At 53.9% G+C, this 17,098-nt stretch overlaps 2 protein-coding genes across 4 annotated transcripts in view; both read left to right on the forward strand.

The window, feature by feature from the left end:
• The window catches only part of LOC141497082 (uncharacterized), an 857,774-nt gene that overhangs the window by 553,004 nt on the left and 287,672 nt on the right, over nt 1-17,098 (forward strand). The gene's annotated exons all lie outside the window — the stretch shown is intronic.
• Nucleotides 1-17,098, forward strand: part of SPECC1L (sperm antigen with calponin homology and coiled-coil domains 1 like) — a 40,147-nt gene that overhangs the window by 4,870 nt on the left and 18,179 nt on the right. For all 3 annotated transcript variants that reach the window (XM_074199669.1, XM_074199668.1, XM_074199667.1), the window contains exons 3-11: nt 959-1,109; nt 2,529-4,159; nt 4,901-5,108; nt 13,141-13,214; nt 13,318-13,493; nt 14,635-14,798; nt 15,147-15,241; nt 15,652-15,742; nt 16,508-16,591. In XM_074199669.1, coding sequence (XP_074055770.1) covers nt 959-1,109; nt 2,529-4,159; nt 4,901-5,108; nt 13,141-13,214; nt 13,318-13,493; nt 14,635-14,798; nt 15,147-15,241; nt 15,652-15,742; nt 16,508-16,591 — 2,674 coding nt within the window. The remainder of the gene's footprint in view (nt 1-958; nt 1,110-2,528; nt 4,160-4,900; nt 5,109-13,140; nt 13,215-13,317; nt 13,494-14,634; nt 14,799-15,146; nt 15,242-15,651; nt 15,743-16,507; nt 16,592-17,098) is intronic.

Raw genomic sequence — 17,098 nt, forward strand, 5'->3', positions numbered from 1 at the left:
CTCCACTGTGGTGGTGACCTGACTGGCCTGGCCTCAGGGAGGGGACTTCCAAGCACAGAATGATCATGCTAATCCTAATTGCAGACATAGGGGTAGCAGGGGTCCTGGGGGTGTGGGTGGGGAGTCTGGAAGTTTTGGGGGGAGATCCACATTCTCTTTTGACCTTGTGACTTCTAGTGTGAGATGGCAAGTGTAGATATGAGATTGGAGATTAGAGGGGGTGGGGCACCAAAGCATGGGGAGATCGTCAGCAGGACTGAGCCTGGTGGCCCCCTCCTTCTGATTTGGAGGGGGCATCTGGAGGAGAATGAAGGCAGAGAAGGGAGAACCAGGATCCCCCTCCCAAGAGGGAGGAGGAGAGAGAAGAGAGTGGCCAGGGTGGCCGAGAGGTCAAGGTGGCTTTGGTCAGAAGCTGGACTGTCAAGGGGTCAGGAGAGAAGAAGGTGGAAGGAGAGCTGTGTGGGAGGGCAGAAGAGAAAGGGTTGAGGGGTCTTTGGGAAGGGAGAGGTAGAAGAGGGAGTGATGGAGTGGGAAGAGGAAAGGGACCCAAGGCTGGAGCAGCCCAGCCTGTCTTGGGTGTCAGCAAGCTTTGGTGGGGGGGAGCCACTGTCTCTCCCAACCTCACTTCTCTAGGCCTTTGTCCAGGTTGTCTCCTGGGGCTTGTCTTTGGATCCCTGAACTTAGGTGCCCCTGCCTTCTCTCTGCAGGGGCCTTTCCTGGGCTGACCCCTAGCCCTCCCTCTGCCACGCCCAATTCTCCAGGCAATGACCTGGGCGTCCTTCTCAGCTTTGAAGCCCTGGGCCAGTTTTTGTAGCACCCTGGACCAGCCTTTTTCCTTGTCCTCTGTTCCACAGGCACCTGGGGTGTTTTGGCTGGGCCCTGGTTGTGGAAATTGAGGCCCTCAGTGCCTGGGGTGGGGAGGGCTTTCTGTCATTTTTTTTTTTGCTTTCTTTCACAGGCCAAAAACGAGGACGACCTCTTGGCTAGCATGGCCGGAGGGGCCGCAGGGACCAACAACATGAAAGGGAAGAAGACGTGTCCAGTAGCTGCCTCTGCTTCCAACGTCCTTGCCGCCGGCACCGTGGAGAGCAAGGCCAAGCCCAGCACAGGTCCTCAGCGCTGTCCCTTCCCCTCTCGTGGCCTCTCTCCATTCTTCCTTTGGCCCTGCCAGTGACGGTGACCGGGTGTGACAGTCGGTGGGCTTCTCTCTGTCCTCAGTCCGGGCTTGGTGGGGGGCATGCAGAAGAGTTTGGCCATGACTTCCTCTGGTTGGAGCAGCAGGTTCCCCTGAAGCTCAGGCCTGGAGCTCTTGCCGCACCCTCCCAGATCTCCCCTCCAGCCTGCCCTTAGCCCCTGGGGCGTGTGTGTTGGCAGAGTCCGTTGTCTCGTCTTTCCAGGTTGCCCCTCTGATGTTCCTCCTGCATCCTTCACTACCTATCCAGTGCCTACCCTCTACCCCTTTGGGTTTATGTCTTTGTGTGAGCTCCTTCCCAAAGCTCAGAACTCTCTCCTTTTTGTCTGCCTTCTGACTCCTGGACCCTGGAGCTTGTCATCCTCCCTTTCTTCTCAGACGAGGTGCTGGAGCCCAACCTGGGTCTCTGCACTTCTCCCCTGCCTCCATTTTGGCCTGCCCAGTCCTTTTATCTCACTTCTCTGCTGTATGCTGGGTCCCTGGGGATTGATCTTTCTTGGTCAGTTCTGTCCTTTCTCCTTCCAGAGGGCCCCCCCCCATCTCTCTGGAGGCCAGAGCGTGCAGACTCCAGTCTAAGGCTTTCTCTCTTGTGCTTTGTTTTCTTGGCCTTAGCCCAGCCCCTCTGGCCCTCCTGCCTGGTCTTCCCTTACTCCCACTCTCCATTCAACCATGACTACTAGATAGGCCTCCACCCAGAGTGGGTTCTTCTTGCTGGCTTTCCGTGGCCCTCCCAGAAGTCTTGGCTTGGACTCCAATCCATCCTAGGCCTTTCCTTCGGTCTTAGTTCTCTTTGTAGTTAGCCAGAGTAAGGCCAGGCCACAGCTCTTGGTGGGACAGAAACAATCCCACCCCCACCCCAGGAGCCTTCTGGAACTCTGTTGTGCACTTGTGAGTCCCCTCTTGGAGGTTGACCGTGGGGTTCTTGGGCGGCTCAGAGCTCACTTTACCCAGTACCTAGCCCTAATTTCCAGAGGAGGAAGCTCAAGCCATCTGTCTGGTCTGGCCACAGGGGCCTCTCCTCCCGATGTCTGTGAGATCCCCTCCCTCCAGTCTCACTCTGCCCAGTCCTGGCTCCAAGCCAGGGGTGACCTGCCCATTCCTTGAAAGCCCTCTGAGGCCAGGCTGTGCCAGCTTCTACACTCATGAATGTCTGGAACCGGCCCTGGAGCTGGGGGAGGAAAGAGAGGAATCCCTTCCCCCATGGGGCTTCTTCTGTTGTCTGTGGAGGAGGAGTCCCACACCAAAGGCCCCCCTACTTCTTCAAGGTGGGAGTTGCGACCCCAGGGGGAGGGGCCATGGCATGGAGTGAAGGTGCGGTTTCTTCTATAACCCACAGGGGCAAGCTCCAAAAAAACCACATCTGCCTGGAGCAAGGAATCCAGCTCTGTCCGGGAACGACTGCGGGAGCGGTCCCGCCTGAGTCTGAGCAAGAGGGTGCCCTCCACGGTCCCTGGCGACCCCGCGTCCAAGCGCTCCCGTAGCCGTGGAAACACTGAGACTGATGTGCGCATGAGCAAATCCAAATCAGACAACCAGATCAGTGACAAGGCGGCCCTGGAGGCCCGAGTGCGGGACTTACTGGGACTGGCCGAGGCCAAGGACTTGGAGATCTTGCACCTGCAGAACGAGCTTCAGGACATGCGGGGGCAGCTGGGGCTGCGGGAGGAGCCCCTGGAGGCCACGGGTTCAGAGGTCACCTTGTTGCAGCTCCAGGACCAGAATGCCACCGTCCACCAGAAGCTCAACCAGCTGAAGAATGAAAACAGGATGCTCAAGGACCGCTTGAATGCCCTGGGCTTCTCACTGGACCAGGGACTCGACCAGCCTGAGAAGCTGTTTGAGGCCACAGTGCCGCCGCCGCCGCTGCCACCAATGGCAGCCCCAGGACCAGCAAGTAGCAACCCCGGTGACGGGGGAGGGGGCACACTGGCCTCCTCAGCCGAGGGCTCGGCCCAGGGCTCCCTAGAGGACCTGCTGAGCCCGGATGGACCGGCGACCATGGGCCGCCCGCAGAGCACGTCCTTGGACAACCTGGACAGCGAGTGCAGTGAGGCATATCAGCCACTGACATCGAGTGATGATGCCTTGGATGTGCGGGGCACCTCTCCCTCCCCATCAGCCTCGTCCTCGTGCTCAGAGATTGAGGGGCAGCGGGGTGGCAGGCGGCAGCGGCGGGGGTCACGGGAGCAGGGTGAGGCGGCCTCGGTGGCGTGCCTGACAGAGCGCCTGCAGCAGATGGAGGAGAATCAGCACAGCACATCAGAGGAGCTGCAGGCCACACTGCAGGAGCTGGCCGATCTGCAGCAGATCTCACAGGAGCTGGGCGGCGAGAACGAGCGCCTGGGGGAGGAGCGGCTCCTGCTGCTGCAGTCACTGTGCCAGCAGAATGAGCGCCTGGAGCTCCTGGGCCGTCACCTGGAGTACTTGCGCTCGCTGCTTGATGAGCACCACATCTCCTACGCGCTAGACGATGACCTCAAGAGCGGCCGCTACCTGGAGCTGGAGCAGCGCTTCCTGGAACTGGCGGACAGCGCGCGCTTTGAGCGGGAGCAGCTCCTGGGTGTCCAGCAGCACCTCAGCGCCGCCCTGCAGATGGCCGAGCAGGACAACAAGGATGCGCAGGAGCTCATCGGCGCCCTCAAGGAGCGCAACCTCCACATGGAGCGTGCCCTGGAGGCCGAGCAGAAGAGTAGCTCCTCCCTGGCCGCTGCCCTGGAGCATCACCAGGCCGCAGTGGCTGGAGACCAGCTGGAGCTGGGCCGCCTGCGGGTCCAGCTGGAGAGTGAGAAGCAGCGCGTGGCCGAGCTCTATTCCCTCCACAGTGCCGGGGACAAGTCAGACATCCAGGACCTCCTGGACGGTGTGCGCCTGGAAAAAGACAAGGCTGAGGCCCTTGCTGGAAGCCTGCAGGAGGAGCTGAACCGTGCCCGGGCGGATGTGGCCCGTCTGCAGGATGCCATTGCCAAGGTAGGCAATGACCTGAGGGGGGCTCAGCAGATGTGAAGAAGACACGCTCGCCTGGGGGAAGCTCTGGGACTGAGAAAGGGGAAGGACGATCATTGGAGCCAGGGGAGGGGACCGGATACCCAGATAGAGGGAGAAAAGGGGAGCTGGGCATAGAACCCCTGGGTGACCTGCTCTCAGCTCTGGGGCAGAAGGCTTTGGTAACCTTCCCCAGGTTCCTTGTCTCCCCAATGGTCCAGCCCTCTGACTGGGCCTCTGATTACTGTGCTGACCATCACCCTGCCCTGCTGACACTGGATTCAGGCAGTGCTCTCTGGGGATCTGGCCCCTCAGAGCTCTGGGTGCATGCAGCTGGTGGTCCCTTCCCAGGTTCTCTGAGACACTGCTAGACTGGTCCAGACAGGAGGAGTACCCAGCGCCCCAGGGGTCTCCACAGATCCCATCAGGAAGCAATGGCAGAAATGGCCTGGGTCAGTTTTAGACCTGCTTTGGCAGGTGTGTCTTCCTAAGAGAAGGGTCTTTTCTCAGGGCCAATGAGCGGACCTGGCCCTAGGGCCCCAACTCTCCTCCCTTGGATGTCTGTCCCCTCCCTTGAGGCTGCAGCCTCGGGCCCTCCTTTCAGGGGCTCTGGATCTAAGGGTGGGTACCTCAGAAACAAACCCCTACCTCCTGCAGATGGGTAGTTGGAGGCTCTGCAGGGGTCCCTCTCCTGGGCCCTCTCCCCACTGTGGTTTTTGGCTGTAGGTCCAAGAAGAGTATGGAGGCTTCCAAGAAGAGGCACAGAAGAAGATGGGCGCCTTGAACATGGAGTTAGAGAAGCTGCGGTCCGAGCTGGAAGAGAAAGAGACGGAGCGAGGAGACATGAAGGAGACCATCTTTGAGCTGGAAGACGAGGTGGAGCAGCACCGAGCCGTGAAGCTGCATGACAACCTCGTCATCTCTGACTTGGAGAGTGAGTACTGACGATGGCGGGGGGTCATTGGGAGATGACCAAGGGGGTCGTGGGGGTCTCATCTGGGTAGGGGGAGCCCTGTGCCCCCACAGTGGAGGGTAGGCTCTTCCTGCCTCCTTTGGGTCTGACCAGACAACTTCGGACTACTATTCTCCCTCATCTTACCATTCAAGAAACTAAGGCAAACTGTTCAAGTGGCTGAGCCCCTGCCAGTGATCTGTGTGCTCTGGTGCCCCCTTGTGGCCACACGAGGAGTTAGCCCTTCCTGCTTCCAGAGCCTGTGTTCTGGGGACTGGGGTGCCCCGTGGTGGCCCCAGGGATTAGAATAAACTGAAAACCCACTGCTTTTCTGTCAGCTGTGAGGATTTGAAAGGGCCTTCCTGCCCAGGTCTCAGATTGAGAGATGGTGCTTGTCCTTTCCTGGAATCACGCAGGGAGCAGCTGTGAGCATGTCCTGGGCTCCCTTTGGCTGCCTCAGGACTCTAGGGCCTGTGGACCCTGTGGATGAGATCTTGGGCCCCCTACACTAAAACCTCAGTGTCTTTGAAGGGTGGGGTCATAGGGCCTCTCTGAAGAAAGGACTGCTCTAAGTGATGTGTCTACATATCACAGTGTAGTGAATTAAGATGAGGAATGACTTCTCTGAGGACATGTGCTAAACCCTAGCTTAAAAAGGAAGCTGGAACATCCCTTAGTTATCCAAGCTGTGAAAATTGATCAGGACGTCTGAGCTAAGGAGTTCAGACTTTGACCTTCTAGTTCTGGCCCTGCCTTCTGTAGGCCAGCCACATCCCCTTTCTGGGGGATTAGAGCTCGACTTAGTGGCTTAAGATCTCCTCACTCTAGGGTTGTCTATAGTAGCCAGAGCTCAGGAGCAGGACCTGCGCTTCGGGGGGGGGGTGACATGTTAAGGTTAGCAGCACATTTGAAAGAGGAACTTATGTGGGAATCTCATGAGGCTCTTGTGAGGGAGATATCCCTTGACCCAGGTGCATGACACTCTGGGCTTTAGAAAGAAGTCTAGCTATTGTTAGGGACATTTGAAAAATCATGGAACTCCCACATTCGAAGAGTGGGAATGGTTTAATGTTCAGAAAAGGGAAGAGAAGAGCATCTTTGGCCTATAGGTCAGGGACCTTGACTTAGAGTGATTCATTCAAAAGATGGTTAATGGTGCCCTAATAGGGGCAGTAGTGACTGACAAGAGCCAGCCTGCCTGGCTCAGCAAGCACAGGTCACGCTAGACTCTCCTCATTGTTTTTTCGGGGTAGTAGAGTAGTAGAGAATGGAGACAGAATTTGGGGTTCAAAGGGCTTCCTCAGCTAGCTTTTCTACCTTGTTATATAAGTTCATCTCACAGCCACACATTGCCAGACCTTGGCCCTATGTGGCTATTGCCATAAGTCTCCTCCTTCTCCCCTATTCTTTCCTGAATCTCCTGCCACCTGTGTGACCCTCCCCCTTCTCTGTCTCCTTGGCTGGATCCTGCTTCAGTCATGTTCACAAACTGTGGGGGCCACTAGAACTTGGTCCTCCACCCACTCTCTCCTCTGGTGACCCAGGTCTCATGATCATCTCAAATAATGCATCATCAAATTCCATTTGCCCAATACAGGGAGGTGACCCCTCAAGTGATATTTAGTCTACTGGGCCGGGAAGCTGAGCTGCCGAGAACTTGAGGCCAAACGAGGCTGACCACGCTTCAGCAGAGTGGACATGGAGAGCTGCCCAGGTGCTGAAGCAGGAGAGGGCCTTAAGGGAAAGCAATGACCAGGTGCAGGGACTTGTATCCATCCTAACCCACATTGATCTGCCTTCTTCCTACTGAGGGCCACATTGAGGGTTCAGAATCTCAGTACTTTCCTGTCAGCAGCCTGATGCTGCTGCTTCTCTCTCACCCTCACCCTTTCTCTCCATTCACAGAGTCATGTTGTCTGCCACTTAATTATTGCTATTGCTTTTTCTTCAGTCTATTCCTGATGCACTTATGACCAGACCCATTCCCCAATCAATTCTGCTAAGTTGTTAGCTGCTTCTTGGAGAAAAAAGACCCTCCTCTTAAACTTTTCAAGACATCCCATCTCATTCCAACTAATCTTACCAGGCTCAGTGGACTCTTTCCAAAGCAGCTTTCTTTTGGTTCTTCTCACTCCCACACTTCATTTCTCATCTCCAATACCTGGAACATATTCCTTCTTACTCTTTCTTGGGTTGAGAGAAGAGAGGTCATTGACTCAGTGAGGGCCAGGATAGGGTGAGGGAATCAGAGTCTCAGTCTCCCATGGACTCATGCTGAGAGAGCTTTACAAAGCCTTGAGAGTCATTCTCTGCTCTGAAGCAGTGGCCACTAGGAGCAGGTTCCAAGGCCCTCCCTTGCTGTAATGTGGAACCAGTGGATTTCAGCCACATTGCTTACTTCCACTAGGCAGATCAGTGTGTGTTTGGGATGGATGCAGATCCCCGTGTCTGGTCATTGCTTTCCCTTGACGCACTCTCCTGTTTAAGCATCAGGCAGCTCTTCAAGACCACTCTGCCGAGGAGCAGTCAGCACTGTCTAACCTCATGTTCTCAGCTCAGCTTCCCAGCCCTGCAGACTAAATATCCTGAGTGGTCATCTCCCTGATGACTCTGTCAATTCTTGGCACCATTCCTCACGCTGCCGCTCTGTGGTCAGCCAGGGGGGCCAGCCAGTGATCACCTGCCAAACCTTCCTAACAAAATACTTTTGTATGTGTTCACTGCGGATGACCTTCATGTTGTGGTTGTAGGCAGCAGTCTGAGGTCCTCACCTAAGCTGGTAGTGCTTGGCCCAGGGAGGTCCCTGTCCAGGGACCAACACACAACTCAGCTTGCTCACTGGGAGTGAGACCAGGAGGGAGAAGGGCAGATCTGGAAGGTGGGTCAGGGATTTGGCTGATGGAGGGTTGGAGAGGAGGAGCCAAAAGAGAATGCTTGGGAAGGACCTGGCAAGGTTGACAGTGGAACCTTCATGAGCTGGCTGCTGGACTGGGCATTGGAATGGGTGTGCTGGACAAAGCATTTTGGCCCCAGCTGAAAGGTCACTGCCTTTTTCGGGAGCCTTCCAGCCCATACCCTCCAAAATGGAATGGACCCTCCTGTGATGGCACAGTCCTTCCCAAGGTAGCTATTGAGCCTTGGACCATGGACCTGGGTCTAGACAGGATAGTTAGAAAATGGTATGACCACTTCTACCATGGCTTCTTAAAACAAGAGATTTGACTGTGATGGATGAAGGGAAGAACATTAACATCCATGGGAGCATCAGGAGGCAGCTAGAGGGCACCACAATACACAGAGCTCCACCCTCAAGTCTGGGAGACTGGGTTTGAACCCACCTTCAGGTGTTCTGAGCTCTGGGACCTGGATAAGTCACCTGGCCAACCGGCCTTAGTTTCTCCAGCTATAAAATGGGCATCATAATAGCACCTTGCTCCCAGGTTGGTTGAGAGGATCCAGTCAGAAGATAAGTGTTGGGTGAATGCTACCTATTGCATAATGTCCCAGAGGAGGAGTCTGCCCACAGGCAATCAGCAGTCATAGCTGGACAAGCTGCTAACATTCTTGCTAAGTAGAGAGAGCTGTCAGCTAAGGACCCACTGGGTGAGTAGGCAGACTCCATGATAAAATTAGGTGTGGATGGTAGAACCACTCAGAGGAAGTTCCCCACTAGGGCTTTACAGATGAACAGCTGCCAGCCATCTGCCCTCCAGGTCGGTGAAGGCCCTTCTCCACTTCCCATTACAGTCCTGGGGGGAAGGGGTGGTCACTCAAGCAGGCAATGGCAGGACCAGGAATGGAGTCTCAGCTTTCCTGCCACCTATCAGCTGGGGCTGTCAGCTGGGGCTGAGTCAGCCCACAATGGACCGAGAAGATGTCCCTGGAAGCTGTCCTTCAACTTTGAGTGCTTACAGGAGGAGTCAAGACTGTTCCAGAAAGTTAACTTTGGCCCTCTGCTCATCAGTCAATAGGTACATTTACTGCTTTCAAAGGGATTGAGCCTTGAGTGAAGCTGTCAGTGAGGACAGAGCTGGCCTCTTGGGGGTGAAATCTTTACATCCCTCATTTAGTGAATTCCTTGATACTCATTTCTCAGGCCCAGATGTGGGTGTGACTTGGAGCCCTAGGAGTTAAGGGGGATTGGAGATTTGAACCTTTAAAGAATCTGCTGAAAATGTCCAGAGGAGCAATAAATAGCTTGGGGCGTAATGTGTGGTGCAGGCATATGTAACTTGGGAGTGGCTCTGCCTACCTCTAGGCCATCTTCCACTCAGCCACCAAAGTGCAGGTCTGACCACTTCACCCCCTACTGCATAAACTCCAGTGACTCCCTGTGGCTGCCAGCAACAAATAACTAAATGCTCTGTTTCACAACCTGGACCCGCCTCCCCTTCCAGCCTTCTCACATCTCACTCCTGACCATCTTCTTTTCTATCTAGTGACACTGACCTCATAGCAGTGTTCATTTTTCCACTTTGGGCATTCTTTCTGACTGTCCCCTAAGCCTAGGATATTCTCCCTCTCTGCTTCTGTTGCTGATCTCTCAGGCTTCCTTTAAGTCCCAACTAGCAGTCTTACTTTCTACATGAAGCTTTTCTAACTCCTTTTCATTCCAGTTTTTCTCTGATTGTCTTACTTATCCTGTACATATTTTTGTCTCCCTTATTAGATTGTGAACCCCATAAGGGCCGGGACTTGTTCCTCTTTTCATATCCCCAGTGGTTAGCACAGTATAGTCTTGTCTAGGCAGTAGATACTTAATAAAGGTTGATTTAACCTCAGGGGAGGCACCATAGCTATTAGTGTTCTGTTGGCCTTTGGCCTCATAGGAGGTTCTGTGGCTCCTGATACTCTCACAGGGAGAGGCTGTGTTGCCAACAGGTCTTTAGCTTCACAGAAGATGTGAGATTCATAGGACCAAGGCAATGTGTGGTGCAGAGTGCTGGACGGATCAGACTCATCCTCTCCAAGCTGAGATTCACATTCAGCCAAAGTGGCAACCTCAAGGCAAAGTGACTACTAGAAGATTTGATGTCAAGAGATTAGAGTTCTCATTCTCTGAATGAGAACAGTTTGCTGCTAACTTGGAAGGAGAACTGAGCTAACACACAGTTGGCACCAGTGGAGCAGAAACAAAACAGGCAGCTTTCAGAGATCTAGTGTACAGCACTGCATTTGCTCATCTGGCCAGCACTGCATTTGCTCATCTGGGCCAGAACACTCACAAACACCACGTCTGGTTTGATGAAAATGATGGGGAAATACAGAAGCTGCTAAATGAAAGACAAGAACTCCATAAGGCTAGTTCATTCATTTCTAAGAAGGCTGCATTTAATTCCATCAAAAAAGTGCAAGTAGAGCTTAGAGAGAAATGCAAGGGTAACTATGTGGCACAGTGGATAGAGTGCCAGCCCTGGAGTCAGGAGGACCTGAGTTCAAATGTGACCTCAGACACTTGATACTCACTAGCTGTGTGACCTTGGGCAAGTCACTTAATCCTATTGCCTCACCAAAAAAAAAATGAAAACAGAAAAGAATGAAAGACAAACTTCAGCAGAGAGTTGCAGGACTCTTCTTAGCTCAGTAAAAAAGCAGATGAAGTTCAGTTTTATATAGATTGTAACAATCCAAAATGCTTTTATGATTCCCTGAAAGCCATTTATGGGCCGAAAACCTGTGGTGCATCTCAACTACTAGTGCTGATAGAGCCACAGTGATTGTTAACAATAGGGACATGGCCCTAGAGAGATGGGCAGAACATGTCCATAGTGTTCTTAACAGACCATCATCAATCAATACAGAATCCATTGACTACTTACCTCAAGTTGAAGTCAATCCGTCCCGAGCTGAAGCTGCAACTGAAGAAGAGGTTTTGAATGCCATTAGTCTCCTTTCAAGTGGCAGAGCACCTGGTGCTGATTCTATTCTAGCTGAGATCTACAAGGTGGGGGAGTCCATTGCTCATCTAAAAGTTGACAGCATTTTTCCAGGTTATGTGGCATGAGGAAGTTATCCTCCAAGAATTCAAGGATGCTGCCATTGTCCATTTCTATAATGGGAATGGGAATAGATTGTCCTGGAACAATCACAAGGGTATTTTTCTTCTAGTTATTACTGGTAAGATTCTTTCAGAGTCCTTCTCAATAGGCTGATCCTTTACCTGGAAGATTGTCACCTCCCTGAGAACAAGTGTGTCTTCAGAACAATGCCAGGAATGGAAGGTCTGTATACAACATTTGTAGATCTGACTAAGGCCTTTGATGCCATCACTCATAAGGGTTTGTGGGAAATGATGTCAAAATTTGGTTTTTTGGAGAAGTTCATCAGGTTTGTATGTCAGTTCCATGATGGTGTGCATGCCTGGATTCTGGATAGTGGATTATACTCTCAAGATTTCCCAGTCTCCAATGGAGTGAAATATGACTATATCCTAGCTCCCAGACTTTTTAGCATGTTTTCAGCCATGTTATTAAATGCCTTCAGTGAGGATGAAGATGGCCTCAAGGACAATGCATTGATGGCAAATTCTTCAACTTGAAAAGGCTACAAGCCAAGACCAAAGTGTAAGGAGTGTGATGTAAGATCTTCCTTTTGCAGATGATTGTGCCTTCAGTGCAGCCTCTAAAGCTGGGATGCATCAAAGTCTGGATCAGTTCTCTGCTGTTTGTGCTCATTTTGGTCTTAACAATGAACACCAAGAAAACCTGGGTGCTCCATCAGCTGGCACCACCCCATCTGTATGTGGAACCATCAATTACAGCAAATACTCTTATGGTCTGATCAGCCACAGCTGGACACACAATCATTTATCTCAAGCATAGTAATGTCATTTTGGTCCTTCTTGGTAACAGTCAAGAACCAGCCAAGAACCAACCAGGAAATGCCCTGGCTACCAGTGTTCTCTTGGCCTTTGGCCTTGTGGGAGGGGCGTGGGGGATAAGGGGAGCCTAGAGAAAAATGCTGGAATCGAGAGCTGGGAGGGTCTTGACTGAGGAACAGCCAGGAAGCTGGTGTTGCTGGATGGAAGAGTAGGTGAGGATAGGGCAGTGCAAAGAGGTTGGAAGGGAAAGAGGGGCCTGGGTTTTGACAGTAGGTGGTCCTGGAGGCCAAAGGGAGCCTCTGGAGTTTACGAAGTAGGGCTGGCATGTCAACCCTGAGCTTCAGGGAACTCCCTTTGGAGGCTGGACTGGAGGGGGAGAGGCTATCATCTAGATGTGAGTAGATGGGGGGGGTCTGCATCAGGGTGGGAGCAGCATCCGAGGAGAAATGGACAGACCTTGGCACCGAATGGGAGTAGGCAGCAGTATGAGAGAGGTAGGAGAATGAGGGACCCTGTTGAGGCTCCTTCACAAGCAGTCCCTCAAAAGTTCTGTGTATCCATGCCTGTGTGTATTTAAAGGTCAAAACCTCCCAGGCCACAACATCCCCCCATCCCAGAACCAAGCTCAGTGTCCATTTATATTCTGAAGAAGTGATCTTTAGGAGTGCAGGTTTTATCCCTATGGTAGCCACAGGGGCAGCAGCCCAGAAAAGCAGGAGTGCCTTGTTGGGTATTTCTGAGGCCTGGAAGCCCCCTCTCAGTGCCTTAAGTTCACAATCCAAAACAAGACACCAAAGTCTTGGTCGTGGCCAAGGGGAGGAGAACTAGGGAAGCATTAAGATGCCAAAAGTTGCTTTTTTTCTCTTTGGGAACTGCTCAGCCATGAAGCCAGGTGGGTCTGCTCATCTTCCTGGACCCAGCTGCCCGAGTGCTTTCCCCACCTGACCCTGACTGACTGGCACCTGTCCTGACTCCCCAGGACAATTGGCACATGATGCCAGTCCCGGGGGGATTCATCCTTGGCATGTTCAGGGTCTCCCCCAGGCTCTGGGTCTGGAGTGGGAAATGTGGCAGCTCCAGAAAATGAGCTCAGTGATCTACCAGGGAGCACAGCTGAGTCTGGGGCCTGGGGCTTCCTGAGGGCCAGGGACTGTTCTCCATCAGGTGAATCTGTTGCTGAACTTGTCTTTGCAGACACTGTCAAGAAACTTCAGGACCAAAAGCATGACATGGATAGAGAGGTCAAGACGCTTCATCGCAGGCTGCGGGTAGGAAGGAGCCTGGGTAGAGGGGGAACCAACCACCACCAGAGGTGCCCCAAAGGGGAGACTTGGGCCTGGCCCCCTCTGACCACCTCCCCCTTCCCTCCAGGAAGAGTCGGCTGAGTGGCGGCAGTTTCAGGCAGACCTGCAGACCGCCGTGGTCATAGCCAATGACATCAAATCAGAAGCTCAGGAGGAGGTCGGGGACCTGAAGCGCCGACTTCTTGAGGCCCAGGAAAAGAACGAGAAACTCACCAAAGAACTGGAGGAAATTAAGTCCAGAAAGTAGGTCCTGAGAGTCTGATTGTTGTGAGGAAAGATGCAGGCTGGGAGGGGGAAATTATGCCTCAGGGCTGGTAGGTGGGGGCTTTTGGGGCTCCCCTTTAGGGCACCACTGTTCTTAGGGGTTCAGTCCCTCCTGTTTGTCTAATCTGGCCTGGGTAATAGCACGCAGAGGAAAGGCCCTCTGCTGGTGAGGCCTGGGATGCCAAGGCCATGTGGGAAGGGGGAATGGCTGGCTGGACAGCTTCTTGGGGTTCCTGCTGCAACCAAGTCCAAAAGCTTGGATATAGCAGTAAAATTGGATATGGGAGCATAGGGAAGAGTAGAGGCTTAGGCTCTTGGAGGCAAGGCTTCCCAGGAAGGACTAGAGAGAGTGGCAATGTTTGTGGAGTTACTTATTGGTCATTTATTAAGCACCTGCTGGTAGTGTGTCAAGTTCTGTCCTAGGTTCTAGAATAGAAAGGTGAGGAAAAATGCCCCTGTCCTTAGGAGCTTGCAATCAAAGGAGGAAGACACCACCCACCACACATTCCTGGGCAAGAGTGGCAGGGAGCAAAGGGAGAAAGGACTGGAAATTAGGAACCCTCAGATTGGAGGGTCCTGAGGAAGTGACAGGAGGTGACGAGGAGGTGAGGTGACAAGGGGGAGATGACATGGTGAGGTGGGGAAGAGGTGAAGAGGAGGTATCATCATGAGCTGACGTGGTGACATAAGGTGAGGAGAAGGTGACATGAGGAGGAGGTGATAATGTGGCAAGGAGGAGGTGACATGATGAGATGACGTGATGAGAAGATGAGGGGGTGATGAGATGATGTGGTGACAAGGAGGAGGTGATGTGGAGATCCCAGGTGTGGAAGTCTGGGGGCCAGCAGAGCAGTTGATGGGGAAGGAGAGTCCTTGGTTCCTTTTCTGGGTCTCTTGCTGGGCAGAGGTCCTGGGTAGGTGTGAGCAGATTGTTAGGGCCTCCCTAGAGCCAGGCTGCCAGCTGCTGCCCTCTGATAGGTATGGGGACCTTCTGGGGGAACCTGTGGGGAGCTGAATCCAAAGCAGGTCAATGGCTTGGGCCCCCAGCTAGTGGGTGTCAGAGGCAGCCCTGAGGGGGCAGGAACTCATATAGATGCCCTCCTGCCTCCCTCATTTGCAGGCAAGAAGAGGAGCGGGGCCGCATGTACAACTACATGAACACAGTGGAGAGGGACCTAGCTGCTTTACGGCAGGGAATGGGCCTCAACAGGAGGTCGTCAGCATCCTCCGAGCCCACCCCGACTGTCAAGACCCTCATCAAGTCTTTTGACAGCGCCTCTCAAGGTGATGGTAACCGGCCAGGGGGCTTTGCCTTGAATCCCCCTGGGTAGGAGGGGTGGCAGCCCATGGTCATAGCCCCAGAACCCTGCCTTGGGCAGAGCAGCCACAAAAGTGGGTGAATGAGGAATGAGCTGGGGTTACCTTTTGTGTCCTGGGGAGGAGATGAGCCTCAGAAGGGGAATTGGGGGAATCCTGGAGGCTCTAGTTGGGGGACTCTGACTCCACATCCAGAGGGGCAGTGACGGCGGCCCCCACTATAAGGTGTGGTCTAGACCCCCTCAGCAGGCAGGTCAGGCCTTCTCTGATCTTCTGTCTTAGGCATGACATGTTCTTCTCTCTCTTTTCTGACAGGACCATCTCCAACCCCAGCTACTGCAATGCCTCGAACCCCACTGAGTCCAAGTCCCATGAAGACGCCCCCAGCAGCTGCTGTCTCCCCGATGCAGGTGGGCTGACACTCCCTCTGTTTGCTGTAAATGGGGTTGTGGGCTATGCATTCTCAGGTGTGCCCATGCCTAATATCATGGGCATAGATGGGCCATGAAGCAGAGACTCTCCCTGGAGTTGGAGCCCTCCAGCATCTTCCCAGGGCCTTAGAGGGCAGGGGTCTGGGAGGTTTGCTGGAGGCCAAGGCAACAAACAGGCAAGGCCCCTGGTGGGGGCCCACATTAGGTGTGGAGGGGGGGGGGGTATGCCCTTCTACAGGCTGCCTCCTGTGAAGACAGCCAACCTCAGTTTCTGCTGCAACTCCTGCCTTTGCCCATCCTGGAGGTCCTGGGCCTGGGGGCATGTCAGGGAGGTGGAGGTAAGGTGGGTGAGGGAGAGAAGGTTGATTCTGTTCCTGTGTCCATTTCAGAGGCATTCCATGGGCAGCTCCTTATCTACTGCCAAGTCCCTGTCCACCCTGTCGGACAAGAGACCGAACTATGGAGATCTCCCTTGTCAAGGTGAGCTTGTGGGGTGTGATCTTCCAAGTTGGGCCCCCTCCTGTCCAGCTTAGCTGTAGGGCAGAGTGGCTGACTGGGAGTTGGGAAAACTCAAGGTCACATCCTGCCTCAGTTTCCTTATCTGTGAAGTAGGGATGATCACAGCCCTTCCCTCCCAAGATGAGAGGATCAGAGCCCTCAGCCCCTGGCCAGGTCTCCACTCAGAACTCTAGCTGAGGCACGACTGGACATTGGCCTGGACTCTGACCTTGTATGTTTCTCTCCCTCTGCTTCTGATGGATGGCCCCGGGCTCTCTGAGGGCAGGGCCTGCCTCAGGGTCCCCTGTGTCTCCAAAGCTCAGCAGCAGCCTGCCAGGTGAGGCAGGCTCCAGCATCTCCCCAGATTTTGGCCTTGTCTTCAAGCACATCTCCCTGAGCATGGCCCAGTGTGAGAGGGTTTGCCCCCGCTCTTCCTCTTGCTCCACTGTGTCATGGAGACTGGGGTTCTGAGAGGGAAGCAACTGCCATTCTGGGCCAGCCGTCCCTCCCACCCAGATTGGATTAGCCTGCTTGGCTTATGCCCCCCCCCTTTCCTCTACATCCCCCAAGGGAGCCAACCTTTGGAGGAGGGAGCTCTGGGAAGAGTGGGTACCAGGGACTTGTGGACTCAGGTCAGAGGTGTGGAAATGAAAGAGTGGTGGAGTTCACAGTGGGGCAGGCCAGGGAGCACCATCCCTTCCTCCCAGTCAGTGACCTCCAGCCCTGCCTCGTTCCTTCTCTGTGCAGAGCGTTTGTTACGCAGTGGCTCAGTCAGCAGACCAACACCATTACTGAGAGTCCCAGCGATGGAGGGGACCAAGGCCATCTCAGGTAATGGGTGTCTTGTCCAGAGGACCCTGGAGAAGGGTTGGGAGGGAATGAGCATCAATGAAGTGCCTGCTATGTGAGGGCTGAAAAATGGTGAAGTGACTTGTCCAGCTCAGTCTTTCTGGTCCTGGGTCCAGCCCTTGTGGCCCCACGGGAAACTGGCCCTTCCTGATCTGGGCCCAGTGCTCCATGCACCATGGCTGGGCCCTTTTGGAGTGGGTGTCTGCTTAGCCCTGGGTGTGGCACAACTCTCCTGGGTCTCAGATTCTTCCTCTTTAGGCTTAGGCAATTTCCAAGTCCCTTCCGTGAACCCCCAGGGCATTTCCTATTAGTGGTTTGAAATTGTGGGAGTCACCCATAGGTCAGGGTGAACTCTGAAGACTTGTCAGGACAAATGTCACCAAGATAGTAGCTGTGGCTCAGGGCTGGTGATAATGCTCTGTGGGGCAGCCATCCTTATGGAGTAGGAAGAGAGAGGGAAGCAGGGTAGAAGCATGACTGCCAAGAACC

The sequence above is a fragment of the Macrotis lagotis genome, chromosome X, assembly GCF_037893015.1.
Source record: "Macrotis lagotis isolate mMagLag1 chromosome X, bilby.v1.9.chrom.fasta, whole genome shotgun sequence".
Taxonomy (NCBI): Eukaryota; Metazoa; Chordata; class Mammalia; order Peramelemorphia; family Peramelidae; genus Macrotis; species Macrotis lagotis.